Source organism: Lotus japonicus, chromosome 1 (genome assembly GCF_012489685.1).
Source record: "Lotus japonicus ecotype B-129 chromosome 1, LjGifu_v1.2".
NCBI classification, from domain to species: domain Eukaryota; kingdom Viridiplantae; phylum Streptophyta; class Magnoliopsida; order Fabales; family Fabaceae; genus Lotus; species Lotus japonicus.
The window spans coordinates 89,179,279-89,206,512 of record NC_080041.1 but is presented as its reverse complement, the minus strand read 5'-3'; the positions used below and the strand labels follow the sequence as shown (position 1 = coordinate 89,206,512).

At 35.7% G+C, this 27,234-nt stretch overlaps 4 protein-coding genes and 1 long non-coding RNA gene across 21 annotated transcripts; 3 read left to right on the top strand and 2 right to left on the bottom strand.

The window, feature by feature from the left end:
* Positions 1-907: 907 nt before the first annotated feature.
* Positions 908-2,185, bottom strand: LOC130732195 (uncharacterized). Its single transcript, XM_057584302.1, has 2 exons — positions 1,250-2,185; positions 908-1,155 (listed from the first exon to the last, which is right to left on the bottom strand). Exons 1-2 carry the CDS (start codon positions 2,009-2,011, stop codon positions 961-963), a joined length of 957 nt encoding a protein of 318 aa, XP_057440285.1. The 5' UTR covers positions 2,012-2,185; the 3' UTR covers positions 908-960.
* A 2,497-nt stretch (positions 2,186-4,682) lies between these two features.
* LOC130727570 (F-box/kelch-repeat protein At3g23880-like) lies at positions 4,683-9,336 on the top strand. 4 transcript variants are annotated; one of them, XR_009015371.1, is made up of 4 exons: positions 4,683-4,996; positions 5,111-6,250; positions 7,456-7,650; positions 8,648-9,336. XR_009015371.1 is itself a non-coding variant. In XM_057578737.1 (4 exons), the coding sequence occupies exons 1-3, from the start codon at positions 4,871-4,873 to the stop codon at positions 6,221-6,223; spliced, it is 1,083 nt and encodes a 360-aa protein (XP_057434720.1). In that variant the 5' UTR covers positions 4,683-4,870; the 3' UTR covers positions 6,224-6,250; positions 7,456-7,817. The 4 variants fall into 4 exon arrangements, 3 of the variants coding, with proteins under 3 accessions (XP_057434720.1, XP_057434719.1, XP_057434718.1); XM_057578737.1 differs by lacking the exon at positions 8,648-9,336 and having other exon boundaries at positions 5,111-5,791; positions 5,948-6,250; positions 7,456-7,817; XM_057578736.1 differs by lacking the exon at positions 8,648-9,336 and having other exon boundaries at positions 5,111-6,246; positions 7,456-7,817.
* A 613-nt stretch (positions 9,337-9,949) lies between these two features.
* LOC130727569 (ribonuclease S-1-like) lies at positions 9,950-11,254 on the bottom strand. Its single transcript, XM_057578734.1, has 2 exons — positions 10,783-11,254; positions 9,950-10,455 (listed from the first exon to the last, which is right to left on the bottom strand). Exons 1-2 carry the CDS (start codon positions 11,026-11,028, stop codon positions 10,030-10,032), a joined length of 672 nt encoding a protein of 223 aa, XP_057434717.1. The 5' UTR covers positions 11,029-11,254; the 3' UTR covers positions 9,950-10,029.
* A 1,579-nt stretch (positions 11,255-12,833) lies between these two features.
* Positions 12,834-17,569, top strand: LOC130727568 (uncharacterized). 14 transcript variants are annotated; one of them, XR_009015368.1, is made up of 6 exons: positions 12,837-13,272; positions 13,602-13,630; positions 14,107-14,677; positions 15,028-15,089; positions 15,188-15,548; positions 15,876-16,132. It is a non-coding gene; the product is annotated as an uncharacterized LOC130727568 (long non-coding RNA). The 14 variants fall into 14 exon arrangements; XR_009015365.1 differs by having other exon boundaries at positions 15,028-15,105; XR_009015364.1 differs by having other exon boundaries at positions 12,839-13,272; positions 14,107-14,319; positions 14,626-14,677; positions 15,028-15,548.
* Positions 17,570-21,135: 3,566 nt separating this feature from the next.
* On the top strand, positions 21,136-26,427 carry LOC130727567 (tocopherol cyclase, chloroplastic-like). The gene is given in 11 exon segments (XM_057578733.1): positions 21,136-21,412; positions 21,490-21,577; positions 21,580-21,736; positions 21,830-21,909; positions 22,876-22,952; positions 23,038-23,207; positions 24,038-24,135; positions 24,505-24,618; positions 25,211-25,327; positions 25,862-26,011; positions 26,093-26,427. Coding segments are annotated over 11 exon segments (1,437 nt in total). The 5' UTR covers positions 21,136-21,203; the 3' UTR covers positions 26,270-26,427.
* The last annotated feature ends 807 nt before the right edge of the window (positions 26,428-27,234 follow it).

The following is a 27,234-nucleotide window of genomic DNA, read 5'->3' as shown; positions in this document are numbered from 1 at the left end:
GGCCTTGCGATGGACGCTAGCGTCAACGGTGCCCGTAGGGTCCTAAATCAATGCAATCGTGAGAGAAAATGAGACAACAAATTGACGGTTAAAGAAGCTGGACAAAAGCGAGCAAATACCTTGAGGGTAACTTTGGCATCTCCGAAACCATTGGGAGTGCATGATTTAATAACAGCAACAACACTCTCTACTCTCTCAACATTCGTTGTGATTGTGCCCAGCGGAGTGGCAGATTCCACCAATTGCAGGGCTGTAAGCCAAGCATTTGAATTGAAATCAGGATCGGTTTCGGTTGATCTGTCTTCGAGCGCACGCCTCACAAATTCTTGGGTCGGAATGAGTAGTGTGTTAGGGTTGGATCTACGCCCATACATGGCAGCCTGGACGGCGCCAGCTGGCCCAGGAATGAGAGGACGAGAGCTGCTAGAAGTGCTGCCTTGACGTTTGCAACGGCGGACTAATGCATCCCAGTCTTGTTCCATTGTTTTTTTTTATCTTCGAAAGCAAGACATGAAGAAAAGGATGAAGAAGAATAAAGAACCCAGAGAGATTTATAGCAGAATGGTCAAAAGATTTATGGTGTTTGGTGGATAATACAAGTGTGGTTGGGGTTGGTTGGTGGTAGATAGTAATGTCAGGTTTCAAGTTCGTCATTTAGTGGATGAAAATGACAAGACTCTGATGATGGGGTGGTTGGAAATGACAGGACTCTGATGATGGGGTGGTTGTAAATGACAGGACTCTGATGATGGGGTGGATGAAAATGACAGGACTCTGATGACAGAGTGGTTGTCTATGTTAATTATCCCTGATGCTGATTCAAAATAATAAGGCCCATCAATATAACAATGACCATCAAATTAATATTATTAAAAGAAACAAATGAACATCATAAAGGCAAGGCCCATCAGATTAATATTACAGAGCGTTTACAAATGAATATCACACAAAAGTGTGGTGTCAATCTGAGGTGATGTCTACATAGCTTTGGTGAATAAGAGGAACACCAAAAGTAACAAGCCAAGCTTCGTATTCTGATGTGAATCTTCCTAAACGTGTACCATATGGGGCGCACCAGCTTACTGATGTAGGATCAACATACCGTTCCCACTGGAGAGCAATTGGCGGCATAGAATGTCCAGGAGTTAGATGGAGCTACATTATAGAGAATAACAATAAAATTAGATAACTTGCAAATACAACAAATCAATTCACCAATTGGATATTAGTGTACTCAATCAAAAAATACCTGTACAAAGTGATTAATCACATGACCAACAGCTATAACAGGATGTACATCCGGTGGACCTTCTCCTCTTAGTGGAAGGTATGACCAACAACCCGTAGAGGAGATGGATATGAAAACCACTTGGAACCTGGTTGCTACAAGGTATCCCATCTCTGGCAGTTGCATCCATTTATCCTCGGTAGCCGGATCACCAGGAGGAAGAGTGTGTCGGGAATGTAAGGCATTAACCACATGTCTGGACCACATTTCATCATACAACCCTCTGTGTCGTTCAAGTTCTTCTATCAACGCTGCCCTAACCCATGACCAACTTTCCTCACCTGATGGTAGTCCGAGTAATGCAGCAACGACTCTATAGCCACAGTTACCATCATCCTCAACATTCTGAACTGTTTGTATATATGGGTGGAAAAAGGCTGGAAAATGACCCATGAAATAGCTTGTATCAGACTTCTTCACACGCTTCTTCTTCTTTGGTGGTTGTGAAACCTTCTTTGCCTCTCTGATCTCCCTATCAACATGTTCAAAACCTGAAAGATCACGAGTCAAGGATCCTATTGCTTTATTCTTAGGTGGTATTTTCTCATTCGCCTTAAGAGTGCGCTTGGACCTTATCTTAACCGCAGGAGTACAAAGTGAACTGCTTTCAGGACAATAGATCGCTTGAAGCTTCCTCCTTACCATACTCTGCCCTCCAGTATCCAAAGAACTGAAATAATGTGTCAATGCCTCAACTTCTGGTTGCATATCTCCATGGTTCATGCCGCAAATATGGTTGCTGGTAGTATCTGCAACAGGTTCAGGTACATGCTCCCAACTCAGTCTCTTCCAGAATGGATGAATTGACTCATATGGAATTCTTTCATAACCTGCAAGTTCACAAAAGTGTCACTTTCAATAACAAATAGAATTAATTGACAAGAGAGTGGTTGACCGGTGACCTGCAAGTTCACAACTGCAAGGTAGTCCATGAGTCTCTCTCAACAAGCAATCGCATCCGCCGTAGGACTTCATTCTTATATGTTCATCGTCGATGAGCTGCAGGCATTTGTTTGACACAAATCATCTAATATTTGTGTAAAATGGGAACATGAAAATGTGATCAATTCTGTGAATACTGCGCTCAAACGATGCTAATATTTCAGTATGTCGATTACATGTCAAACTATGCGACGCATCCCATGAAGTGGCCAGGTCACCCTTGCAATCCCGTAACATCTTCTTCAAACTGGCATGTGCACCCTCAGCCCTGCAAACAACAAATAGATGTCTTATTAACAACAATCTATCAAATGAACAAACAACGCATAAATTAAGCTCATGTAATTTTTTTACCTGTTACTTGTTGTTGTTCCAAAGTGCATCACATGATTTGTCCATGCCTTGGCGAATTTCTCCTTGTGAACCAACCATGTAGTAGAACAATAGGAGGTAAAGTTGCTGTATTTTGCCTTGCACATATTAAACAATTGCATCCATTTCACTTCAAATTCTTCAACTGTTGCAGCATCCACCACCTCTGCCCACTTCATCATAACCAACTCAGCAAAATCATCTGTGCCAACATAGAGTTTGCACTTTGCCAAAACACACTTGTTGATGTGCCACAAGCATAATAAATGTGTAGTGTTAGGAAGGCTTTGCTTAGCAGCACTCAATAAGGCAAGATCCCTGTCAGTAACAATCACCTTAGGCAACATGGCTTGATCAGCTAATAGAGACTTCATACACTCCAGTGCCCAAACGTAGTCATCTGTGCCCTCATTAACAATGTAGCAAAAGGCTATGGAGTATGTCTTATCTGTGGAAGTCAGTCCAACAATCTCAAGCAAGGGAATTGCATATTTGTTTGTCTTGTATGTGCAATCCATAATCACTACATATGGAAATGTGTTGAACAGTTTGATAGCATTTGGATGAGCCCAAAATACATCCCTAATGACTTCCGATCCAGGCTCATGTCTTTCAAAGTGGACATACTTGTCACCGTCCAACTTCTTCAACAAGTGTTGCATTTCTGTCAATCCCCCGCGGAGGGATTTTCTTAACCTCTTGCAAACACCATAAATCTGAGATATGGTAGTCAAGTTTGAAGGATTGTTTTCCTTCAAAGTCAACAACATCTTTCTCGGTGGAACCCAACTCCTTGTCATTTTTCCCACTTGCTCCTTCTCTCCGGGTTTTAGACGACCAACAAAATTGTGCCCAAGTAGTGACCTAGCTGGTTCATGGTTGTGTATACCTTCCATCACCTTTAGCCGCCAATCTCTATCTATGCCATTTTTCCTAGGTCGTCCTTTTAGTCTAAAAGGACAACCTGTCTTTTGTGATCTCGTCCCTTCAACAAGGTCAGGGTCTCTATAAGGAACATATTTACCATGCTTCTCGCACCCCAACATGACATAAGCTTTTATGCTTCCATTCCCACCATAATCTGACTTTGTGATCAACGTAACATATCCATTTTCAATCGCAATTCCATGAACCCAATTGATAAGATCATCACGGGTAGGGAAAATCTGTTATAATAATAAGAATTGATTACAAGGGTGATCAAGACATAATAAGAATTGATATATTACACTCTCAAAACAATGCAAAAATATGTTCAAAGAATACCTGATCAGTTGCAAATAAATGCGAGACATCTATACTTATACACGGGGGCACAAATGCTGGTGGTGGCACCTCTGTAGTGGCCTCTTCAGGTTGACCATTGTGAAATCCAGCTTCAATCAATTGTGACTCACCAAAGAAAAATGAATCTGTCATCCCTGGAAGAGAATACGGAAAGTTACATTCCATACTCAATACGGAAATATACTTTCCATACCGAATACGGATTGTTACTTTCCATACTGAATACGGAAAGTACCTTTCCATATTCAATACGGAAGATAACAATCCGTATTATATCACGACTCAGAATTCAAAAACCCATCCTTCTAACTACTTAAACTACTTAATCTAACTACTTAAACTACTTAATCTAACTACTTAAACTACTTAATCTAACTACTTCCACTACTTAATCCTACAAAATAACAACAAATAAACACATAGACTTACCTCTACTACAACACTTGTTGTAGTGGTGGAGAGCTTGGGAAATGAAGGAGTGGATGGTGGTGGAGAGCTTGGGAATGAAAGTGAGGTAGGAGAGGGTGAGAGAGAGGGTGGTCTGGAGGCATTGAGGAGGTTCAGGGGGGCTGGTGAGGGGTTGGTGAAAGTTGGTGAGGGAGGAGTAATGGTAGAAAAAGGGGGAATCCTGTCAGAGTTAAATACGGAAAATACCTTTCCATATTCATCAAAATATAATACGGAAAGTACCTTTCCGTATTCAGTTAAATTGAATACGGAAAGTACCTTTCCGTAGGGCACTTTTGGGTTTAAAAAAAAAGGGTGGGGCGCGCAGCCCCATAGGGGAGGCCCCAAACCCAACTCCCCATAACTCCAAATTGAAATGAAGGAAAACTCCTCCAATTTCACACAAGCCCAAAATCTATCTGAAAATTCATCATACGTTGCTTCCGTCGAAACCTGTTAACTCCCTCTCGACGCCGCCGCCGCCGCCAGAATACTTCGTCAAAAGCAGCGTCGAAACCCACGCTTACCCCTCCGATGGCCTCCCCGAGTTCAGCCCGTGCCTGCCTCTCAGTTAGCGACGCGCCGCCTTACTCTGTCCGTTCATCCATGTCCTCTGACGGTGCGAGTCCGCCGGAAGCCGCGTCTGTGTCTACCATCGAGGTAAATCATTTGATCGATCACAGTTGTAATTTGTAAACCCTAAACCCAAACAACAATTGCTATTGCTACTGTATCTATCTATCAATCTCACTTTGTGAATTCAATTCAATTCAGATTCAGATTCAAACACTGCATATTGACATGGATCGAGATTTGATAATTGAAATCCTTTTGAGGTTGCCGGTGAAGTCTATTGTACGATTCAAGGCTGTGTGCAAGTTATGGAGATCTCTCATATCCGATCCCCTATTTGCATCATTACATTTTCAACGTGCTGCTCCTTCACTCCTTTTCGCTGACTCTCATGCCATTCGAACCATTGACTTAGAGGGACCGCTTCAATCTCATCGTGTTTCTCAACCAATCAATTGTCACTTTTTGTCTAATTATCATGATTTATCCTTGCCTCGTAACTGTATTTCGATTCACGGTTCGTGTAGAGGCTTTCTGCTAATCACCTGGATTAGGAATATTGGTCGTCGGCACCCGTGGAATGATAGTCTCTACCTGTGGAATCCATCCACACATGTCCACAAACCAATACCATCATCTCCTGTTGTTGACACCAATGTTTTTAGTCATCTATTTGGATTTGGTTACGATTCCTCGACAGATGACTACTTGGTGGTTCGAGTGCCCGTTACGGACGGTAACCAACCTACTCATTTACCAGATGTGCAGTTTTTCTCATTGAGAGCTAATATGTGGAAATATACCGAGGGTGTTGATTTGCCTCCCTTGACCACTATTGACCTTTGTCATGGATTGCTCTTTAACGAGGCTATTCACTGGGCGGTTAGTAACTGGGTCGATGGTGTTACGAACATGTTTATTATTGCCTTTGATTTAATGGAAAAGAGACTCTTAGAGATACCCATGCCTCATGGTCTTCTTTTCCCTGGTTTTACTTTGTGGGTGCATGGAAGATTTTTAAGTCTATCAATTTTGCAGAGAGATGGTACATGTGAAATATGGGTTATGAAGAAATACAAAGTACTGACATCTTGGACCAAGACTGTTCTATCTACGGGGAGCTTTCACTTCCCAATATGCTCTACAAAAGGTGGTGATATTGTTTTACATTCTGGAACAAAAGTGAAAAAGTATAGTGATGAAGGAGTAGAACAAGAAGAACAACTAGAGTATCCGAACCATTGTGGTTTACTAAATGCATCAGTGCCCATATATACAGAGTCAATGCTTTCACTCCCTGATGTTAGCGACTGAAATCTCCACAAGAGCTTCGATTTGTAAGTAAGCTCCTCAACTTTCACTTTCAATTTGTTAGAAACACATTTATTTCCCTTTTAATATGCCTTCTATTATAGTTGTAATGTTTGTGGAGTTATAGTTCTAGTCGTTAAATATCTGGAGATTCATCCATGTAGTAGGGAGTTTTTTAATGGCTTTTAGAGGCAACTTTGGACTAACAATCCTAACCACAAAGACTCTGATAGTTGCTGTTTTGGTTTGGATTCTAACTTTGTGGAACCTTACTATGCTGGATGTAGTGAACTCCTTTTCAAAGATGGATAGACTAATAGTTTCATATAGGTAACAACCATGGCAATATAATGACACAAAACCTATCATTGATTACAATTCTAAGATGACAAGAATAGGATTAGGCTCACTCGAAAATGAAAGTAGGAAAATGGGTGATTTTATACCTATTGTGATTTTGGTGGAGGGATAGGAGATCCTCTGCAATGAAATTCTAAAACTGAGTTGTTGGAAGCTGTACTGAAAAACCTTAATTATGGTTGTGGCTTTCGTTATGCTTTCAATTCATTCATTCATTACTACCCACAATGTGAAGAAAGATCCATTTATTATTTGAAAACAAACATATAGACATTTTAAATAGGTTTCTTTTACTAGAACAATGTGTGGAAATGATGTACAAAAACAGTATTTAGACTTTTAATTCTTAATATCAAGTTAAGTTAAGGAATAATTGATCATGAGATGGATTGTCACGAAACTTCTGTAATTCAGAAAAATCAATTTGCTACAAGTCCATGTTCATTTTACTATCTTAAACAGCTGCATATATCATGATGTCATGATGAGGCTGCTAGATGGCAAAGTAATCTGCAGTGGTAGAAGAAGAATAAATTCAAGGGCATGTAATTTGATCCATTTTTGTGAGGCTCATCTAGGAAATAGTTCATATCACAACTAAGGGCATATTTGAATAAGAATCTCAAAAGGGTTACAAAATTATGGTTTGATCTCTTACTTTGGTTTCTCGTAATAGCACTTTGACAGATCTTAATATTGATTAGTTGGAAATGAATTGGTATCAAATGTTGTTTCATATTGTTGATAGTGATGGACTTTTAATCTGCTATGTATTTTAAGCTTTAATCTAATGAGAGATTTTTTAATTATAAGTATATGAAATGTTATGGTACTTATGATCTGAGTTTTTGTTATTGATTTTGACTTTTGAGCAGCAATTAGTGGGTCTGGTAGCATCATTCACGTATGTTGGTGAAGTGATCAATGAAAAATTGGGTCAAACAGAAGCTGAAATCCTTCATTGAGGTCCATGGAGAAGAAAGGAAGCCATGGGGAGAGTCCATTAGGATCTTGACTACAAGGAGCGAAGACCCAGTTAATTTATATGAAGGATTACGAGCCCTATGGAGGTTTTATTTCAAATTAATCAATTGATTTCAAATCATTGGAACAAATGTTTTATTTGCAATTTAATCTCTACAAATAATAGCTCGGTTAATTTATTTGTAATCAGAGTTTTTTTCTACATTCTCATTATATTTTGGATTAATGGTATATTAAACTATTTGTGTGACAACTTTTTTTAATTGTTAGAACATATATTTATATCAACTCACATATTCAATTCTTGCATACTATACTTTCGTATACCTCACGTTGTATGTTAAAAAAGTTCACGGGGACGAACAATTTGCATGTATAAATGAGGATGTTAAGATTTATAGTTGACAAACTTTTAAGTAAGGGGTAACATACGCACAGTCTTGGATTATCCGGAGTTTAATTGCATGTTTCAATTTAAATGGGGAGGAACATTTTTTGTTTTAACATTTTAACAATGACAATGTAATGACACAAAACCTATCATTGATTATCAAGTAAAGTTAAGGAATTATTGATAATGAGATGGATTGCCACGAAACTTACTGTTATTCAGAAAAATCAATTTGTCAAAAGTCCATGTTCATTTTACTATCTAAAACAACTGCATATATCATGGGGTCATGATGAGGTCGCTAGATAGCAAAGTAATTTGCAGTGTAAGTATTTGGCTATACTTTTAGGCTTGACTTTTCCTACATCTTCTATTTTTATTTTTATTTTTGTATATCTTTTTTCACGGCCTACTAAATATAATGTTGGAACATATTTAAGCATTTAATTGAATTTAAGAGTATTAAATTATCCTTAACCAGTGTCCTTAGGGCACTCATTAGCAGGATTGTTTCTATAAGTTTGGTTCCTATATTTGTATTGTCCTATGCCTGTATTTATGGATCATAGATATATGTGTCTTGTAATATTTGCTGATTGGGAGCCATTCTTCACTGTAATAAGAGTTGGTATTCTTCTCCAATGGCCTACCTTTTATTTCTCACACCAAAACATCCCTCCCTTGTTTTGCAGCATACACTGAAGATACTGAGTGTGTTGGGCTTGCTCGGCTTGGAAGCGAAGATCATATGATAGTAGTTGGAACAATGAAGCAGTTGCAGTTGGTTGACTTTGGAGCACCTTTGCATTGCCTTGTCATAACAGGGAAGACCCATCCCTTGGGAACAGAAATGCTGGGTTTTAACAGATGCAGGACTTGGTCATTGAGACTAAAGGACTACTTTAAGTCATAAAAGACTTTTTTTCTTTGTGTTGAAGGAGGGGATTCAGATTGGACACCCCATCACAAAATCTCACACCACCATTTAGATCTCGGAGCAAGATGCGAAATCTTGTGCTAGAGTTGCCAAATCCAACTCTCTTGAATGAGTCTTTATCTTTTGTGAAACTTTTTGCTTGTGAGCTAGAGGCGGCTAAAGTTTTTTTTTCCCGAAATAATCCCATCATCGAATTAAGAAGGCATATAGGCCACAATGTCAAGATCTACCAAGTTCTGAGCCACTTCTGGAACCTCCTCAACCCAAACTTGACAACCAAGGTTAGGAGCGTATCTTACAACCAAGGCTAATTGTATGACCCTTACATTTATCTAGAAGGAAGTAACTTACATATCTTTTATACTAACACTGTAGAAACTCAACAAATGAGAACATGTTGCTCATAAACTCTGATTCTTGTATAGTTGTATTTCTAAGTACGTACTATTGAATCTCCCTACTGCGTTCTTTGAAAGGTTCAAACTATTTCTCACACCATTTTCTAGTTATTATGCCATGAACTCTCTTTTCTAAATTAAAATGCAGTTAAATCTCCCTCATATGGATACACGGTCTGACTTTCAAAGTTGTAACATGAAAAGATGAGTTTAAATATCTATCGATTTACCTTGAATATAAAAGAAGTCACTTTTTAAGTGTTAATGTATCTTCATTTAATTGTGTTAGATTTCATTTCATTTTCAAAGTTGCCTTCATGATTCCTATCTAAATAAAAAGAAGAGATGGTGGAATTTCGGTGGCTAGGATCACTGCACAGTGGAGATGCAACTATTTCAAGCATCACAGCTCCTTATTTTTTTTTTCCTTGTATAGCATTTATTCTTTTGTATATATGTTTTATTAATCCTATTTTTATAAAAACTAAGCTGCCTCTGATTCCTTTTTCTATGTCTGAGCTTCTTTGTAGTCCTATTATTGTTTTTTCACAACACATTCTTGTTTGTGGAAAAATCATACATACATGTACTGAACAAAAAAATAAGCGTAAATGCTTAAATGCTTCATTCACATTCAAAACATTATTTATATATCTCGATAATCTTTACTTTATTTTATAATTGAGACACCTCTGTATCCACGAGCTTTATTTAAATATAGCTAGTAACATATAAATTGTCATCCTGGAATCTTTATATCGGTGCCACCTCTGCCACAAACTACAATTGTGTTCTGACAATTGATGAGCTGCAATGTGAACTTATCAAAGCAGAATCGGACCTCGGCTAAAGTATCTGGCCAAAAATAGGGACACGCAAGCTGAGGATAAACATTATATGTGGACTGGAGAAGTCCCAGAATCTTGTTAAATGGCTCCTTAGTGTTTGGTTGAATACTGCTCAATGCCACTCGGATGTCAGAAATGGCTTCAACCTGCCACTTCAGCTTCAGAGTAGTATCAAAATAGTCCCCTTGCTGAAAACTGCCACCGTTTACCATACATGTTCCGTGCTTTTCATACTCCGGCGCCCAAAACATAAATTCATCGTCAGCCACAAGCATATTTGGCCAATTAACGGCCAGTTGTCCTTTTAAACTAACAGTCTACAAGAATGAAAAAATCAATTAAAAGAAATGGAATCAGAACAAGTTTGTGTTGTGGAGAGAGGAGAAGTGAGGTGAGAGAGGCTGCGACTTCTTGTATATAATTTTTTTTCTTGTATATGAAATTAAGGTTGAGAAATTTTTCAGAGTTTGGGTATTATAAAATTTAAAGTATTAGAATCCAGTTCCAACTTTTTAATATAAGGTATTATAAAATGAACAAAGCCGAAGAAGCCAACAAAAAAGCAAAATAAACAAAAAATAATCATAAAAGAAGGTGAAGTCAACAAACAGCTAGCAAACAGAAAATACAAAAGGGATACTCACTTTGGGCTCAAAGCTGTTATAATAGTATTGTGGGCACTTGGGCTGGGGATTATAGTGATTTCCAGGCCACAAACCATGTATAGTAAATTTTTTGGTGAAACTTGCTACTTTTCCAGCGTCACATGTATTAACCAAACAGACAGTTGGTGTCCACTGAAGAGACAGCATCAGCATTTGATATGCAACTTGTGCTTCTCCAAGCACAATAAGAGAGAGGATAAAAATCAAGAACAGAAGATTTTTCATGCTGGACTGGTAGATGAGAGAAAACAAGATGAGAAAGTTTCACAATGAACTGAATGAGATGATGATGACATGAGATGAGAAATGTGGGTATATATAGATTTCAAAGTTTCTTAAACTAAGCTATTACATTAGGTGAGCTTCAGCTACAAGAAATAAACTATTATAAGAATATTTATCTTCCCAACTATTATCTCATTCAACTACTGTAAAAATTTGCTCTTTGCCAATAACATTGTAGTTTACTATTTTTGTTATCACGTGGCATACATAAATACATGAATTTTTAATACTATTCACTACAAAAAAAAAAAGTGGGGTGCATGCGTGATAAACTAAAACTGCTTTATTAGTGTTAGAATTGTAAAATGAACTTTCCCTTGTTTTATTTTTTTTGAAATGTGACTATATATACTAATAATAGTACTATATACTAGCGTAAAACTGCTTTGTTTCTTTTTCCCTTGAATGAAATAAAATTGTTTTTTTTTATAATATTTAAGTTTATCACTATACTAATAATAGTGTTACTAGTGTATGTGATAGTGCGTGCATGGCGTGTTAAGAAATGTCATATAATTAATTGTAGCATGTCAAACCGACTTTCCCTTCTAAAAGATGCTAAGTGATGGATCATAAATAAATTAAGTTCTATCCACCTCATTAATGAAATCAGATAGTTTTTATTTACTTGTTGATAGTAAAAAGTTGCCTCAAAATGATACTAGTATAATGCTCCTACAATAGATTAATGTAATATGCACTGTTAATGTAGTTTACAGTACTACTTAATTGAATTCTATCAAATTTAATTAAAATTAAAAAGGAGAATATGTAATTATTCCCTATGTGGCATATTATAATTGATTGTCAATGCACTACAAAAATAACAGCATTTTGCCGCGGTTAAAACCGCCGCAAAATACGAGTTGAGGCGGCTGGCTGGCGTCACAGGTACAAGCGTCGGGAGAGCATCCTGCGACGGCTAAAAAAATCAATCGTTGGAATAATTGGCACAACATGCATTTTGCATTTTCACCAACTCTGTGTCCGGTTCTAACCACCGCAAGATGAATAATGCCATCAAATTCCCTATTCTACTAGAAATCCCCGAAACACTCTTTTTCTTTCTTCAAAATCTACTTACATAAACTCTTTCCTAAGAATTGATTTTGACTAAAATCAATTATTTATAGAATTTCAAACTTAATTAGTATGTCATTGAAGACACAAGACTCACATTTAAGTGGATTCTTGTTTTTCAATAAGAAATAACCAACTTCAACTTTAATTTCAAATCTCATTGAGAAACAAGAAGTAAATTAACATAATTTCACATCCCAAAGTCCCGATTTTTTTCTTTGTTCCTATTCCACCATTCACCAAAAATGACTAAAATTTACTTCTTGAAGAAGTGGTCAAATGGTGGACATTATTCACAAAACTCATTCTAAAGAATTTAGTAGCGTTTATGGCAGAAAAATGAATGTTTCAAAATGAATTGGCCGGCCACGTACTACTACTAGAAGTATCATTTACTTGTAGTTACTAAAATCTTAAAACTTGTAACAATTTAGTGATGATTCTGGGAATCATAAAATTCAAACTGTTAAGTTAAGAATGATGGTTCAGTTCATATTCAATCTCATTAAATGAAATAGCTCATTAGTTGAAAACTCATCCAATCTTCACCAAACCACACCATAACTAACTTGGTAGTTGTAGACTTTGCCATGAATTAATTACCAAAAATCCAAACTCTATTCATATCCCACGAAAACAAATTTTATAGTGCCTAACTAAAATTGGTCTAAACAACTTACATAGCATGTAACAACACTCTCTCTATATTTGGTCCCTCTTTCCCCTTTCATGACGTGTACCTTTCTTCCCTTTACCTCAGAAACGTAACTTTCTTCCCTAATTGGAGCCGATGATGGGTCTGGTTCCTCAGGCACAGTGTTTTAACAAGCTGTTCTCTGCAATTTCCGTACAACCGATGATGAAATTGATTGCGTAGGAGAAGGTTTGGTAGAAGGGGCTCCTGTTTTCCTCTGCGATGACCTAAATTCCTCCGATGATGAAGTAAGGGTTGAAGGAGCACAGTGTTTCATCAGTACTGCCCCTGATGTCATGGACTGCGTTGGAGGAGGTTTGGTAGAAGGGGAAGAGTGTGGGTTTCAGTTTGAAGAGCAGTTGGTGAAGAGCTCAGTTCTTGATTGTTTTGATGTCAGTTTAGTACAAGAGGTTGGTATTGGTTTTCTTCCAGCAAGTTTCTTCCTGGCATCCAATTCAGATTTTACTTTATTTTATTCATTTCAAATGTCCTAGATTTCTCCTTTGCTTTTGTCTATAAATACTGCCATTGTGTGATCTTCTTGCTGTGCTTGCTCATAACCCTCCTGTTTTGATATTTTCTCGTATGTGTTTCTAATTCTATCTCACATTTACATTGATTAATACAAGCTTCTCTCTTTTATCATCAAATTCGTTGTGCTTCCAGAATCTCTGTTTAGTTTAAACTTTGATTTCATTTAATATTGGGCTGAAAATTACCATTGGTTTCATACATGCAGAGCCAGGAGCTCCATCACTTTTTAATTGTGTAAGTTTTTCTTTCTTTTCTGTATGTTTTATTCATACATAAAGGTTAGGGACTTATGGGGGGGAAACCTTTTGTCAAGATCTCTTATTTATATTCCACATTCTTGGTAATCATGACCATGACATCAATTATTGTTTCGCATTTTTTTCCTGTGTTATACATACATAAAGCTTAGGGAAGAAAGTTATAATCTTTTGTAAATTCTCTTATTTGCATACCATGTTTCTGGTAAGCATGATCAAGGCCTATCTGCGTTTGGGGCATATTAATTGCATTTCTGATAGTCCATGATCAAACATATAGATAGTCTATGTAACTTGTAGTGTATGCAGCTAAAAGAAGCTTTAACAGGGCCATTATGCTAACGGAAAACTGAATTAATGGGTTGAGATGTGGAAGGATAAATGTGGCACTCACAAGTCACATTAGCATCATCCTCTTAATTTTTCTAAGAAATAAAGAGATTTCTGTTACAGGTAGTTGAAATTGGTAAAGGCTGCAAGGTTAAGTCTTAGCTGGACAAGGCAAGTGGACTTATAAGACTGAGGCCTGAGAGATGCTTTACTAGCTGATATCTTTGATTTGCTTGAAGCTTTGGATAAGTCTTGCTGTGTTTTCAAGCAAAGCTGGTGTTTTACAAACCAATTCAACCGAGGTTGAGGTCATAAATACTTATAAAATTAAATAAGGTAAATCCTTCAAAACTCTACGCAATTGATAGATACAGTGGTTGAATCATGATTAGGAAGGATGCAATGCCTCAAACATTATGGTTTATTTTCCATGGTATTATGGAAACAAGTGACAAAACAAGCTACTAAAATGTAATGAGGTCTGAATGTAAATATACTCGTGTTCTATCATTAATAGCAAATTTTACTCGCTAAAAAAATATATTGAGTAGGAGCCTGTGAATTCCCTCCGCAGCTTTAGTTGATTGGGTACGTTTTTGTTATTTGTACAAGCTGATCTGAATTATTTTTCTTACAAATAAGCTTGAAGACCATCTCAAGAGTACACATCTGAAGGATATCTTTTCCTTTTCTGGTACATGTTTCTATCTAAATTTAAATTGTAACTTGCATTAGAATGGAGAATTTGTCTCTGTTATTGCAGACATGATTTTGGAATCATTCAAATGTGTATGATCTGTACCTTAGCTAAAAAATTGAGCCTTAATTGAGAATGGCAATGCTAACAACTTAGCATGTCAGCTTTATTGATATTGGTCAAGGGATGTGGAGCATATGTATTTAATTCAAGGATATAGAACTAGCACTATATTTAAGCAGCACTACACCAAAAATGTGAAGGAGTATAGTTGTTTACCAAATTAATTCATGTTTGATCTGTAGCTAGCTAATTAAAATTATAATGATCTTTGCCTTTGATGTTAGAACTGTGACTTAAGAGACTATGGACATAGCCTCTAATCAGGAAGTTATTGCATTTAACTAAGGTGGTGCCTAATCGAGGTCATTCTCTATGATTTCTAAAACAAAAGTATGTTTTAATCAAGTTAGATGAGAGTTCATCTCTTTTTTTTTTCATGTTCAGGTATCAAGTTATCTCTCATTAAGTGAGGGAGATGACATTTCATGGGCTCTAATCTCGAAGGTACTAGCTTGTGAGCACTTCTAACCCTTTGAAGGGTTGTCTAGACTTTTAGTTTACATTTGAGATAGAAAATAAAGTAGTGGAAGAAGAGAGGGTAAAGCTTAGTAAAGGAAAGGTCTTTCCCCTTCATAATAAGCTTGAGGTGGCTCGCGTTTGGCTGTGCAACTCTGATTTCCCAGGAATGGCACGAGCTTTTAGAGATTTTTCCTTAAGGACTATGAACTCATTGCTGTTCCAGATTTCTCATATCACCACCTTACTGAAAAGGATGAATTTCTTGTGTTAGTAACAGATGAGAGGGGTAAGGCCCTAAGGGACTTTTCTTTCTTTTTAAGATAAAATATTTGTTGAACTTGGTACATTTCAAAATCATATTTGCAGCCAATTCTTGAATGCAATTGGCTCTAAATGGTATTTGTAATGCTGCTTGATCTTGAATTGACCTCTTACTATTAAATATAAAGACTGTTTAAATGCTTAAGTTATGTTCAAAAAAAAATGATTAAGTTAACTGCATGATGTCTAGCTTATGCCTCTACAAGTTAGTCACTGTTGTTGATTTTTTTTCCAGTGATTTAGCATCTCACTTATTCATTGTTATCAATATACTTTTTGTTGCTTGCTGCAGAAACCTTCTACGTGAAACTTGGGCCCCTAAAACAGCAAACCAGTAAAGAACTTGAGCAACTTGAAGTCAAGCTCACTGGATTTTCAGTATGTAGTATTCTATTTACTTGCTAGCATAACTGTATATGTAAAAGCTGTTATTTAATTTGGTCCTTTTACTTTTAACCTTTCCAACTAAGTAATTTTACAGTACAATTCTGAATTTGTTTTGCCCTTTCTCTGGATATTGTTGAAGAATCATTATATTTTCTGTCTCCATTCCTCAATATGTGTTTCGAGTATGTTTTTCTTACCAGGGATCTAAAGTTCCCACAACATTGTTATGTTTATGAACTGCCTACCCAAGTGTAAATCTATATGATAGGAAACTGAAGATGATTATTTTCTTTCAGGACTGTTCTTGATTCCTGCATTTTTAATGGCACCCTTGATCTGTTAGGAGGATAATTCTATGTTGGATAAATCTAGATAAAGAATTCCATGTTTAATCGTATTGTCCATCAGTTAGGAGTACCACTAATTTGGGTGAGAATAGTCCATCATATTATCCTTTGTAGCTTTCAAGGGTTTGTATTCTCATTGCAAGCATGTCTAATGTTTATGTCTATTTCCACAAACAAATTTTCCTGGTGCACATGGTTTTGGTTGAAGGATGGAAGGGATTTTCAATCCAAATACACCTCAACCTATGAGATATAAGAAGAGTAGAGAAAAAAGAGATATATAATAAATTATTTTGTAAAGAGAAATAAAAAGAGAAGTGATTGAAAATGATATCTTCCTTGCCCTTTGTCTTGGTTTTTAGAGACACTTAATTGACACTTAGTTTTTATTCTTTATTGATCAGAGGTATATATATTGTTTTAAAGTGTATGTATGAGATATGATTTGAGAACAAGCTTCAGCCCGTCAAATTATCAACAAAAAAAAAGTGTATGTATGAGATATGATTTGAAAAAAAAGATATATGGTAATCAATTTTTTGTGGATTGGGCCATGGATTTTTTTTAAGGCTCGATTAGTTTTGTATGTCCCTTAATATTCATTTGGTTTGTTTAATTAAATATAAAGTGGTATAAAAATTAGAGTTTTCTTATAATATTGGGTATGTAACTAAAGTACTAAACCCTAAAGTAAGTATGATTTCGTTATAATATCGGGCCGAAGCCTTTTTTTTTTGCAAACAAGCTGTAAAAGCAAAAGAGGTAGAGCAAAAAGACATTGAGAATGTTGCCTCACATGAAAAAGGTAGAAGTCTCAGTTTCAGATTCAAATGATACTGACAGTTGAGGAGTTTGCATCTCTAAGTGGAAAAATCAAGGAATCTGAAAATTTGTTTGAGACGACATAAGCAGCTTCAATGGTTCAGGTGGAAGTAATCAACACAAGGAAGAAATAAAGGCTGCAACATACTTGGCTTTGAGGAATGCATGCAGAGATAGAAGATTCTAAAAAGCTAATTTCTCACAACTTTTTTCGCTTTTACTTGCGCAATTGTTGGAGTTTGATGAGTCAAAGACCTGCAAATTAATCCCAAGAAGATGTTATGCTAAAAGTCAGCTTGCCCAATACCAATACTTCTGAATCACAAGAGATATTTTTTATATTTGGGAATGACTTTTTAAGCTAACTTATTTAGCAGCCCACCTATGTAACAGGTTGTGATTAAATGAAATGTGTTCATGTTTTTTTTCAGATTGCAATTTTGATTTCACTTTTTGACGGCTGAATATACGTTTCTATAGCAAAAATTTCAATGGTAGTTGTTTATTGGTAAAATATATTATAGGTGTCTAGGTTACCTACTTTTCTAATCGAGTCCTCCTGTGTATTGGTTGTCTGAATATAAAAGGTCAATGTGGGTTATCTTTGCACTCCCATAATTCAGTTATTGCTTGGTCCAAAATTTTGTATACAGTAGCAAACTGATTTTCCGTTTCCTCCTCAATTAAGTGTTTCATTTTGGGTTGCGGGCTTGCAGCTGATTTCCTGACCATTTTCTTCTCTCTCTTTTTTTTTCTTGGTTTTTTGTTTTTGGGGTATGATTCACTCGATGTTATTAGTTTAAGAAAAAAAGATCACCTTTTTCTTGGCAAAGTCTGAACGGTAGAGAGCATTTTCAAGACAATGTGGTGTGACGACCGTTGATTTGCAAAGGACTCTAGAGATGGAGAAAGTTAGCTTCATTGATTTTTATATATGTATGTTTTTACATACTTTTGGCCATGGTATTTTCTACATGGCATGGTATTTTAGAGTTGATATTATTTAGCTTTGGAATTTAATATGAAGTGAAAGTTAGTTTTTTCTTCGAATGTTAGCCGAAGTGGTAGGACTAATTTGACGCAGGGGATCGAAAGGGTTAAGTGTGAACGGTACAGGGTTCGAAGCTTGTGGATGAAACATTGTTACAAATAGATCTATTAAGAGTATATTTTTTATTTACTTTGAAGATTGGAATTTATTTCTTATTATATGTCATAGTATTTTAGAGTTGATATTATTTAGCCTTGGAATTCAATATGAATTGAAAGTTAGGTTTTTCTTCGAATGTTAGCTGAAGTGATAGGACTAATTTGACGTAGGGGATCGGAATGGTTAAGTGTGAACGATACATGGTTCGAAGCTTGTAGATGAAACACTGTTACAAATAGATCTATTAAGAGTATATTTTTTATTCACTTTGAAGATTGGAATATATTTCTTATTATATGTCATAGTATTTTAGAGTTGATATTATTTAGCTTTGGTTAATATGAATTGAAAGTTAGGTTTTTCTTCGAATGTTAGCCGAAGTGATAGGACTAATTTCGCGTAGGGGGTGGGAAGGGTTAAGTGTGAAGGGGACAGGGTTCGAAGCTTGTGGATGTGAGTAAGTTATTTGTAAAGCTAGGCTATCATTTGAACTTATTAGATTGAAATAGTTTAACTATTATTTTTAAGGATATTTTTTATTCATTTTGAAGATTGGAATAGTTTAACTATTATATGTCTTAGTATTTTTGAGTTGATATTATTTAGCTTTGGAGTTCAAATTTGAAGTAAAAGTTAGGATTTTTTGGGAATGTTAGCCGAAATGATACAACTAATTTCGCGTAGGGGATGAGAAGGGTTAAGCGTGAAGGGGACAGGGTTCGAAGCTTGTGGATGTGAATAAGTTATTTGTAAAGCTAGGCTATCATTTGAACTTATTAGATTGAAATAGTTTAACTATTATTTTTAAGGATATGTTTGATTCATTATGAAGATTGGAATATATTTCCTGTTATATGTCTTAGTATTTTAGAGTCAATATTATTTAGCTTTGGAGTTCAAATTTGAAGTGAAAGTTAGGGTTCTTTGGGAATTTTAGCCGAAGTGATAGGACTAATTTGACGTAGGGGATCGAAAGGGTTAAGTGTGAATGGTGTATGGTTCGAAGCTTGTGGATGGAACACTGTTACAAATAGATCTATTAACTTTGAAAATTGGAATATATTTCTTATTATATGTCATAGTATTTTAGAGTTGATATTATTTAACTTTGGAATTCAATATGAAGTGAAAATTAAGTTTTTCTTCGAATGTTAGCCGAAGTGATATGACTAATTTGACGTAGGGGATTAGAAGGGTTAAGTGTGAATGGTACAGGGTTCGAAACTTGTGAATGAATTATGTATTAACATTATTTGATAACTAGGATATTTCTAAAAAAAAATGTAAGATAGTTGTTTTACATGAATGTTGTGATGGTCCACTTATTTCATGTGGATTGAGTGGGGCATGATTTTTTTCATTTTTCCTAATTGTGTAGAGTTTTTTTATGAAACTTGTGTTATTTTTTTTGGGTAAGTATGTTATTTTTTTTGTTAACTAGAAATTAGCTTTGTGGGCCAATTAATTTTCTAAAACTCTGGGCGGCCCAATATTTTTTGCTGAATGAGGAAATTTACTTTTTTGTTAAATGTTAGTGCAAGTTTATGATCTTTGTTTTTCTTTTCCCAGAGACGTGAATTTGTCATAATAAAATTTAATTTCTATTCTCTCCCTTTTAGTTTGGATTCACTTTCTCTGCTTTCCTTTTCAGCCTTCCATTGTTTGTGATCTGAGCTTTGTTTCGTTTCCTGTTCAACAATGGATAAATTTGTGTTCGTCCCACTTTGTGCAGCAGTTAGGCTTCGCGTCAGCGTCGTAGTTGCTGCTAATTGCCGAACATGGAGAAGAGACGTCCAGCTCTGTCTCTTTGTATATCTTCTATCATGTGACAAGTAGGTATTTGACAGATTTTATTTTCTAATCTTTCTTCTTTGTGCATCCAGGTAAGATATTTACTTATTTGACTTATTAGTGTATATATATATATATATATCTGTATGTACTAATTAATACTCCCTCCGGTCCTATTTATAAGCATGAAAGAGAAGAAAAATCTTGGTCCTTTTTATAAGAACCAAATGAAAGTTTGAGCTATATTAATTATTTTTTTCCAATGATGCCCTTATTAATTCTAACTTGTAGAATGTGTCTCATTAATTATTCTCTCTCTTTCCCACTTTCCAACATGAATAACAAAGGGTAATTTTGGAAGTTTATTTTGATTCAAGACAAATTTAATGCATTTTATCTAGTTTTACTACATTTCTTAAACTATGTGAATTTTTTTTTGTTGCTTATAAATAGGACCGGAGGGAGTAGTACAAAAGTAACAACAATAATGATTTTTATGTACCCACCCCAACTGCTCTCAAAGGTAATCATACTTGAGAGTAGATTAAAATATTTTTTTCACTTGATCATCATTTGTTTACATGACTAGCGTGGGGCAATTTTCTTGTGTAAGTAGGCCAATTGATTGAGTCAATTTGTACAAGAAAATTAGTACTTTCTGTTTTTTTAAATGTGTATTTGACACTGAAATTTCTTTCTGAATATATGTATATTGTTGACCATACTTTGTTGTGAAGAGATTTTCATCATTTTCACTTTGAGGCTTCGTATATTTATAACATAAACTTTAACATTGTAATTGTGTTCAAGTTATTTTGACAAAGATAAATGAAAATACAACTTTTGTTATAGATATTAATGTTTATAATTAGTCGTTAATGTCTATGTTTCGGTTAAGCCATATTTTGTATTGTGATTAGTAAAAGTTATAATAATTGGTACGTGATTTAAATAGATGAAGTTAAATAAATTGATTGAATAAATATGATAAATTGAAGAACTGCTCGTCCGTGCATCGCACGGAGACGGGTTAAAATCCTAGTCACAATACAATACAATGCACTGAAACTTGTCCATTTTGCTCTATCACTGAGTCTGTCATCATCATCATTCATTCTCATCCATGGAAACCACCAAGCTCTGGAACTCTCCACACTTTCCTTTCTCCACCACCGCCAATGCCAATGCCAATGCCAGACCCACACACCGCGTTTCTCTCAAACTTCCATTTCCATCAACACCACCACCACCACCACCTTCCCGCCTCCACGTAGCTCCCATTGCGTACTCGCCAACACCACCCAATCGAGACCTTCGAACCCCTCATAGCGGGTAGGTTTTCATTTTATACTGTTCTATTGATTTCAATTCATGAATGAATGAATTGATTGATGATTGTTGTTGTTTAGGTACCATTTTGATGGTTCAGCTCGGAAATTCTTTGAGGGTTGGTACTTCAAGGTGTCGATTCCGGAGCGGAGGCAGAGTTTCTGCTTCATATGTATTCGGTGGAGAATCCTGCGTTTCCCAACCCATTGACGCCTTTGGAATTGGTTCAATATGGACCTAGGTTTACTGGTGTTGGGGCTCAGATTCTTGGTGCTGATGATAACTACATTTGCCAATACACTCCACAATCAAACAACTTCTGGGGGAGTAAGCATTTTTTTCACTTTTGATGTGAATTGTAAAATGCCTGATCATTTTCTGTGGATTTGAACTTAAAAGTTGATTTTTTTGAATGTATAGGTAGGCATGAACTCGTATTGGGGAACACTTTCGTGGCGAAACCAAATTCAAAACCTCCAAACAAGGAGGTTCCTCCTCAGGTTTGTATACTAATGCTCTCTTTCAGTAACTGTTAAACTGCTAATAGCTGTTACCTTTAGAATCCTTTGGAATTTCAGTGTTGATTTTTTTTATTCTTGAGGTGGTTGGTTGTTCAGTTTCAGTTTTTGTGATGTATGTTTGTTGAGTTTTAGGTGATTCTTTTTGGATGGCTTTCATTTTTTTTCTTCTTGTTAGAGTTATGCAGTGTGATACTCTCGTTATGTCTTACATTGGTTTTAATTTAAATGCTAGAATTGTGTAGTTTGATACTTCTCACAAGTCCCACATTACATGTTATACATATGCTGTGAGCCTTGTAAACCTTTTCCACATACAAACATCAATAAAACTGGTCTTTCGAGCTGTGGACATAGGTACATACACTGCGTGCCTAGCCACATTATATTGTGTCCTCCTTCATCTTCTTGATTCTGGAAGGTGAAGATAAGAGGGTTGTTTGTAATAGGAGAACGGGAAATCCAAAAATAGGCAAGATATGATTTACTGGAATTATGACAAAAAGGGGTCACCTTAAAAGCCAATGCAAGGAGCCAAATAAGAGTAATAAACATAAGAAGCCGAAAAGTGATGAAAGTGAAAATGTTGCAACTAATGAAACTGCAATGTATTAAATTGTAACTTTGACAGTCTGGTTGACTCATGGGTTTTGGACATGGTGTGTCATTCTGCACTATACCTTATTCTCATTATATCTTTGGAAAGTTTGGGAAGGTTCACCTCCAAGTCTTATAATATCATTGTAAGAGGTGATGTTGGCATTAGTACCTGTAGTGGAACCCAATGGACATAGCACAATGTCAGATACATTATTTCTTTACATATAAATATGATATTTGTAGGCCAGTTAGATTACATGACTGGTTATAACTTAGAGTGGGCTTCAGGAAACAAGTCTTATTCTTTGTTTCTGCTTATATATGCTTCGTGTTTGTTCATTTGTGTAGGAATTTAATAATAGAGTGCTGGAAGGTTTTCAAGTCACTACCCTTTGGAATCAAGGTTTCATTTGCGATGATGGAAGGTGGAAGTTAGATTGCTTTTTAAGTATTGGATTCTCTGGTTAATTTTTTTTCTTACTTGACAGTTGACACAAATTTTAATTATAGGTCAAATTATGTAGAAACAGTAAAGACGGCTCGTTGGGAATATAGTACACGCCCTGTATATGGATGGGGTGATGTTGGGTCCACACAGAAGTCTACTGCTGGCTGGCTTGCAGCTTTTCCTGTTTTTGAGCCACATTGGCAAATATGCATGGGTGGTGGATTGTCAACAGGCATGTGCTAGTTGTTCGGCTATTCGCTATTCAATCTTTTATTTATATCATGGTCTTGAATCCTACATTTACTTTTATTTCTGAACTGAAACATAATAATTTTGTTTGAACAATTATTATGAATCTATCACGGCACTGACAGCTGTATACTACTAATGTATTTTGCCTAAGTGATTGACATTTAGAGCCAGTTTGGATAAACTTCTTAATAAGCATTTATGGAGGAAGAAATTTAGAATGACCTTACAGTAACTGAGTCAAACCCAACTTTTGCACCTTAAGTTTTCAGAAACTCCTTCATTTAACCTCCATGAGACCTGCCTCTAACTTTGTAAGGTTTTTTTTTTTTTTTCGTAAATTAAGAACCAAGTACTTATTATAGTAAAAAAGTTCCCATAAACTAGAAGCTTTCCAAACTGGGCCTTAATGCATATTTGGAAACCCAACTTGTTTTCATGTTAAATGAGAATTGCTTCTGATTGACGTGTAGAGCACAAATTTCTCTTTCTTGCTTCTACTTGGGAGAATTGATTTTGAATAAATGTAAAACTGATCCCAACAAGCTATTAGTCACCTGCTACCTACAAAATATTACACGTCGATAATAGTCATGCTGAAAGGATATATAATCATTTCGAGAACCATGAGGTGAATCAGGAAGGGGGGAGTATAATGCTATTTACACTTACAATGTCAATTTTGGACTAAGATTGGATTACTAGGCTCATATTTTGGTGAAGTACTTTTATGCTTTAAGAAGTAATCACTTGCTTGCACCTTGCAGTATTTATGTTCTCTTTCATTTTTCTTATATTAATATTGAATCTCAGGTTGGATAGAGTGGGATGGCGAGAGGATTGAGTTTGAAAATGCCCCATCTTATTCAGAAAAGAACTGGGGCGGAGGATTCCCAAGAAAGTGGTTTTGGGTAAGTAATATTTTTATTCATGAAAGTATATCTTCTAAAGTTCATTAGCACATCAATTCCCTAGTTTGCTATGAATCTTAAGCCGTTGCTGATTGTATGCAATCAATTGCAAACCTTGTCTATTGAAAATTATGGTTAGAATGTTTTATTTCTTCAACATTATGTTTTATACTTCTAGAAAAATCAATTGTCTGTTAACAAGCTATAGACAGCAAGCACATAAGTCATGCTTCATTAGGCCTTGGAGACTGCAGGAGATGGAGTCCTTTTGTATTGTTATATTGAGATTCAATTATTCTCACCTTTGTTTGGATCAGTGCCTGTGCTTTTATATTTTTATGCATCTCAAATTGTTAATGTTTCATGCAGGTTCAATGTAATGTTTTTGAAGGTGAGGGTGCTAGTGGAGAAATTGCACTTACAGCTGCTGGTGGATTGAGGCAAATTCCTGGGATAACCGAGACCTTCGAAAATGCTGCACTGGTACCTTCATGAAGCATTTGGCTATAAATTTGATTCATTTCATAAATTTATTACACCAGGAAATAAATTTAAGACTACCTTTGAAATAAATGGTGCTAGTCATGGGAATGACAAAAGGACCAGGACATATAACTAATTTGATTTCTCTTTTTGCCAAAATAACTGTTTCTGCTCTTGCTAGTTGTTCTCTTTGATAAAGACAAACTCTTGGGTGAGGATAAATACAGTCTTTTAATATCTTAAAATTTGTGCATAAATTGTATTACTGATACTTTACGGAAACATTTGTCCGCTGCTTAAAATCATAAGTGATGAAAAGAGTGATGTTAATATTTTGTATGAAGTGGTTTAATTAGATTGGTATTTCTTCTGAAATGTTCTAATTTGTATATCTAATGGTAGATGGTGCTTTCTTTCGTTTCACGTTGTGGTTATAAAATAAAAAAAGAATTTATGTTCTTCTTGTAAGATTTTTTGGGGTCTATTTGCCATCTTCTGTTGTTCACTGCATGCCATTAATCGTCCTCCTCTTGTTGTTATTATTATTATGATTGACTTTTCTTAATTTTTACTATGTTGCCAACTGGTGCAGATTGGAGTTCATTATGGTGGAAAATTTTATGAATTTGTGCCATGGAATGGTTTTGTTAACTGGGAAGTCACACCTTGGGGTTATTGGTTTATGTCTGCAGACAATGGCAGTTATCTGGTAATTATATCTTTCTAATCACGTTTTGTTTTTGCTGGTGGCCAAAAGCAATGTTGCATACACACATACACACGTGTTGTGGGTGGGGCATTATAGTTTTGCATCTCATTTGAACTTATCAATATATAAACTATGGAGGCCTATTTGTTTTTAGAAAAAGTTTTAGTTTTCATTTCCAGTTTTTACTTTTAACTACTTTTTTTCACTTTGTTTCAAATTTCCTCAACAAAACTGAAAAAAAGAAAATGGAAACAAGGTGAAATTTTTATAATTAAAATTAAGAGTATGAAATAAAAATAGAAATAGAACCCAAACAAATCCTAAATTTATGCTTTGTGCAACATAGTTGAACTTCTCAATGCAGGAGAAAAATAATAATTTGATGGGACTTCTTTTGGCAAATGACATGAGTGTGTTTGTATTTACGTTCAAGTTGGTCAAAAACTCATTCACTCCAACGACACAAGAGACATGACACATTTTAACTGCCTTGTAATGTACGCTGACAGAAATCCGAACACACTATTGTGGCAGGTTGAATTAGAAGCAAAAACAGATGATCCCGGTACTCCATTGCGTGCGCCAACATCAGAAGCAGGCCTTTCACAAGCTTGTAAAGACACATGTTTCGGAATTCTTACATTGAAAATATGGGAACGAAGATATGATGGCAGCAAGGGGAAGGTGACTTGTTATTCGCACACATAAATTGTTCTTACATTATGTTTAATGGAACATGTTAATGAAATGTTTGGTAAATGGCAGATCATATTGGACGTTTCAAGTGACATGGCAGCTCTAGAAGTTGGAGGAGGTCCATGGTTCAGCACTTGGAAAGGCAAGACGACAATGCCACCGGTCATTGGCCCTGCTCTTGGATTACCCGTAGACCTAGATGGCATTTTTAATGCGGTTCCTCTGTTTAAACCACCTGGTTTGTGATCAATTGGTTTATATCTTTCTTTCAGTTTGATTTGAAGTTTGTATAAACTCTCTCTTATAGCATGTTTGGTTTCATGGGTGGAATGATCCATAATCACCTCTAGTTAGAAGCCATAAGTTTTTGTAGTTTGTAAGTAATCATATATAAATTATGTCAACTTGTGAAGCCAAACAGCATTTAGTGAAGGCAGGTATTCAGAGAAAAGTTTAATGTTTATATATAGAAAGATCAAAATGAAAAGAATTATCTGTTTACAATAAGTTTTATTAATATAAAAGATCAAAAATTAAGTAGAAAAAAAAGGAAATTAAGAAAGTAATAATAATAATAAGTCCCTTAACAAGAGGTTCTCTAACTCAGCGTCCGAAGCATCAAAACACTCGAACTCTAGACAACTCGAACTCTAGACAACGCACCACATGTACCAAGCTTCATGAGCATGTCCGCTGCAATGTTGCAACCCCTGTCAGATCCTGTTAGTGACAATTGTTCAACCCATGGTCAGTAGTGTCGGAATATCAAGCCTTTGATCAACACAGTCAAACTTCCTTCTGGACAACCTTCCTTGTATATAAAATTTTAACTATGTCTATGATAAAAAAACCCCTCAGATATTTATTTAATCATAAATAGTTGTTAAAATTTATAATTTTTTATAACCATAAATTAAACAATAGAAGTAAGTGAATACAACTCGTGCGACACATGGTGAAAATATAATAAACATGAGTCGCATCGCCTTTGAAAATACGGTACCGCCCATAAGATTCGGTCAATAGAAAACTCCTCAAAAAAATTTGGTTCATTTAGTATATAGTATTTGGGATTTGGGAATGATTTATATCTCATCCCACATGGCATTAAGGAATCTCAACGTGTTTGGAATGAGTTAAATTAAAATGTGATTCTATGGCTTTATTTTACTTTAGGCCACACCAGCAGAGACAACAATTGCAGCTTGTGC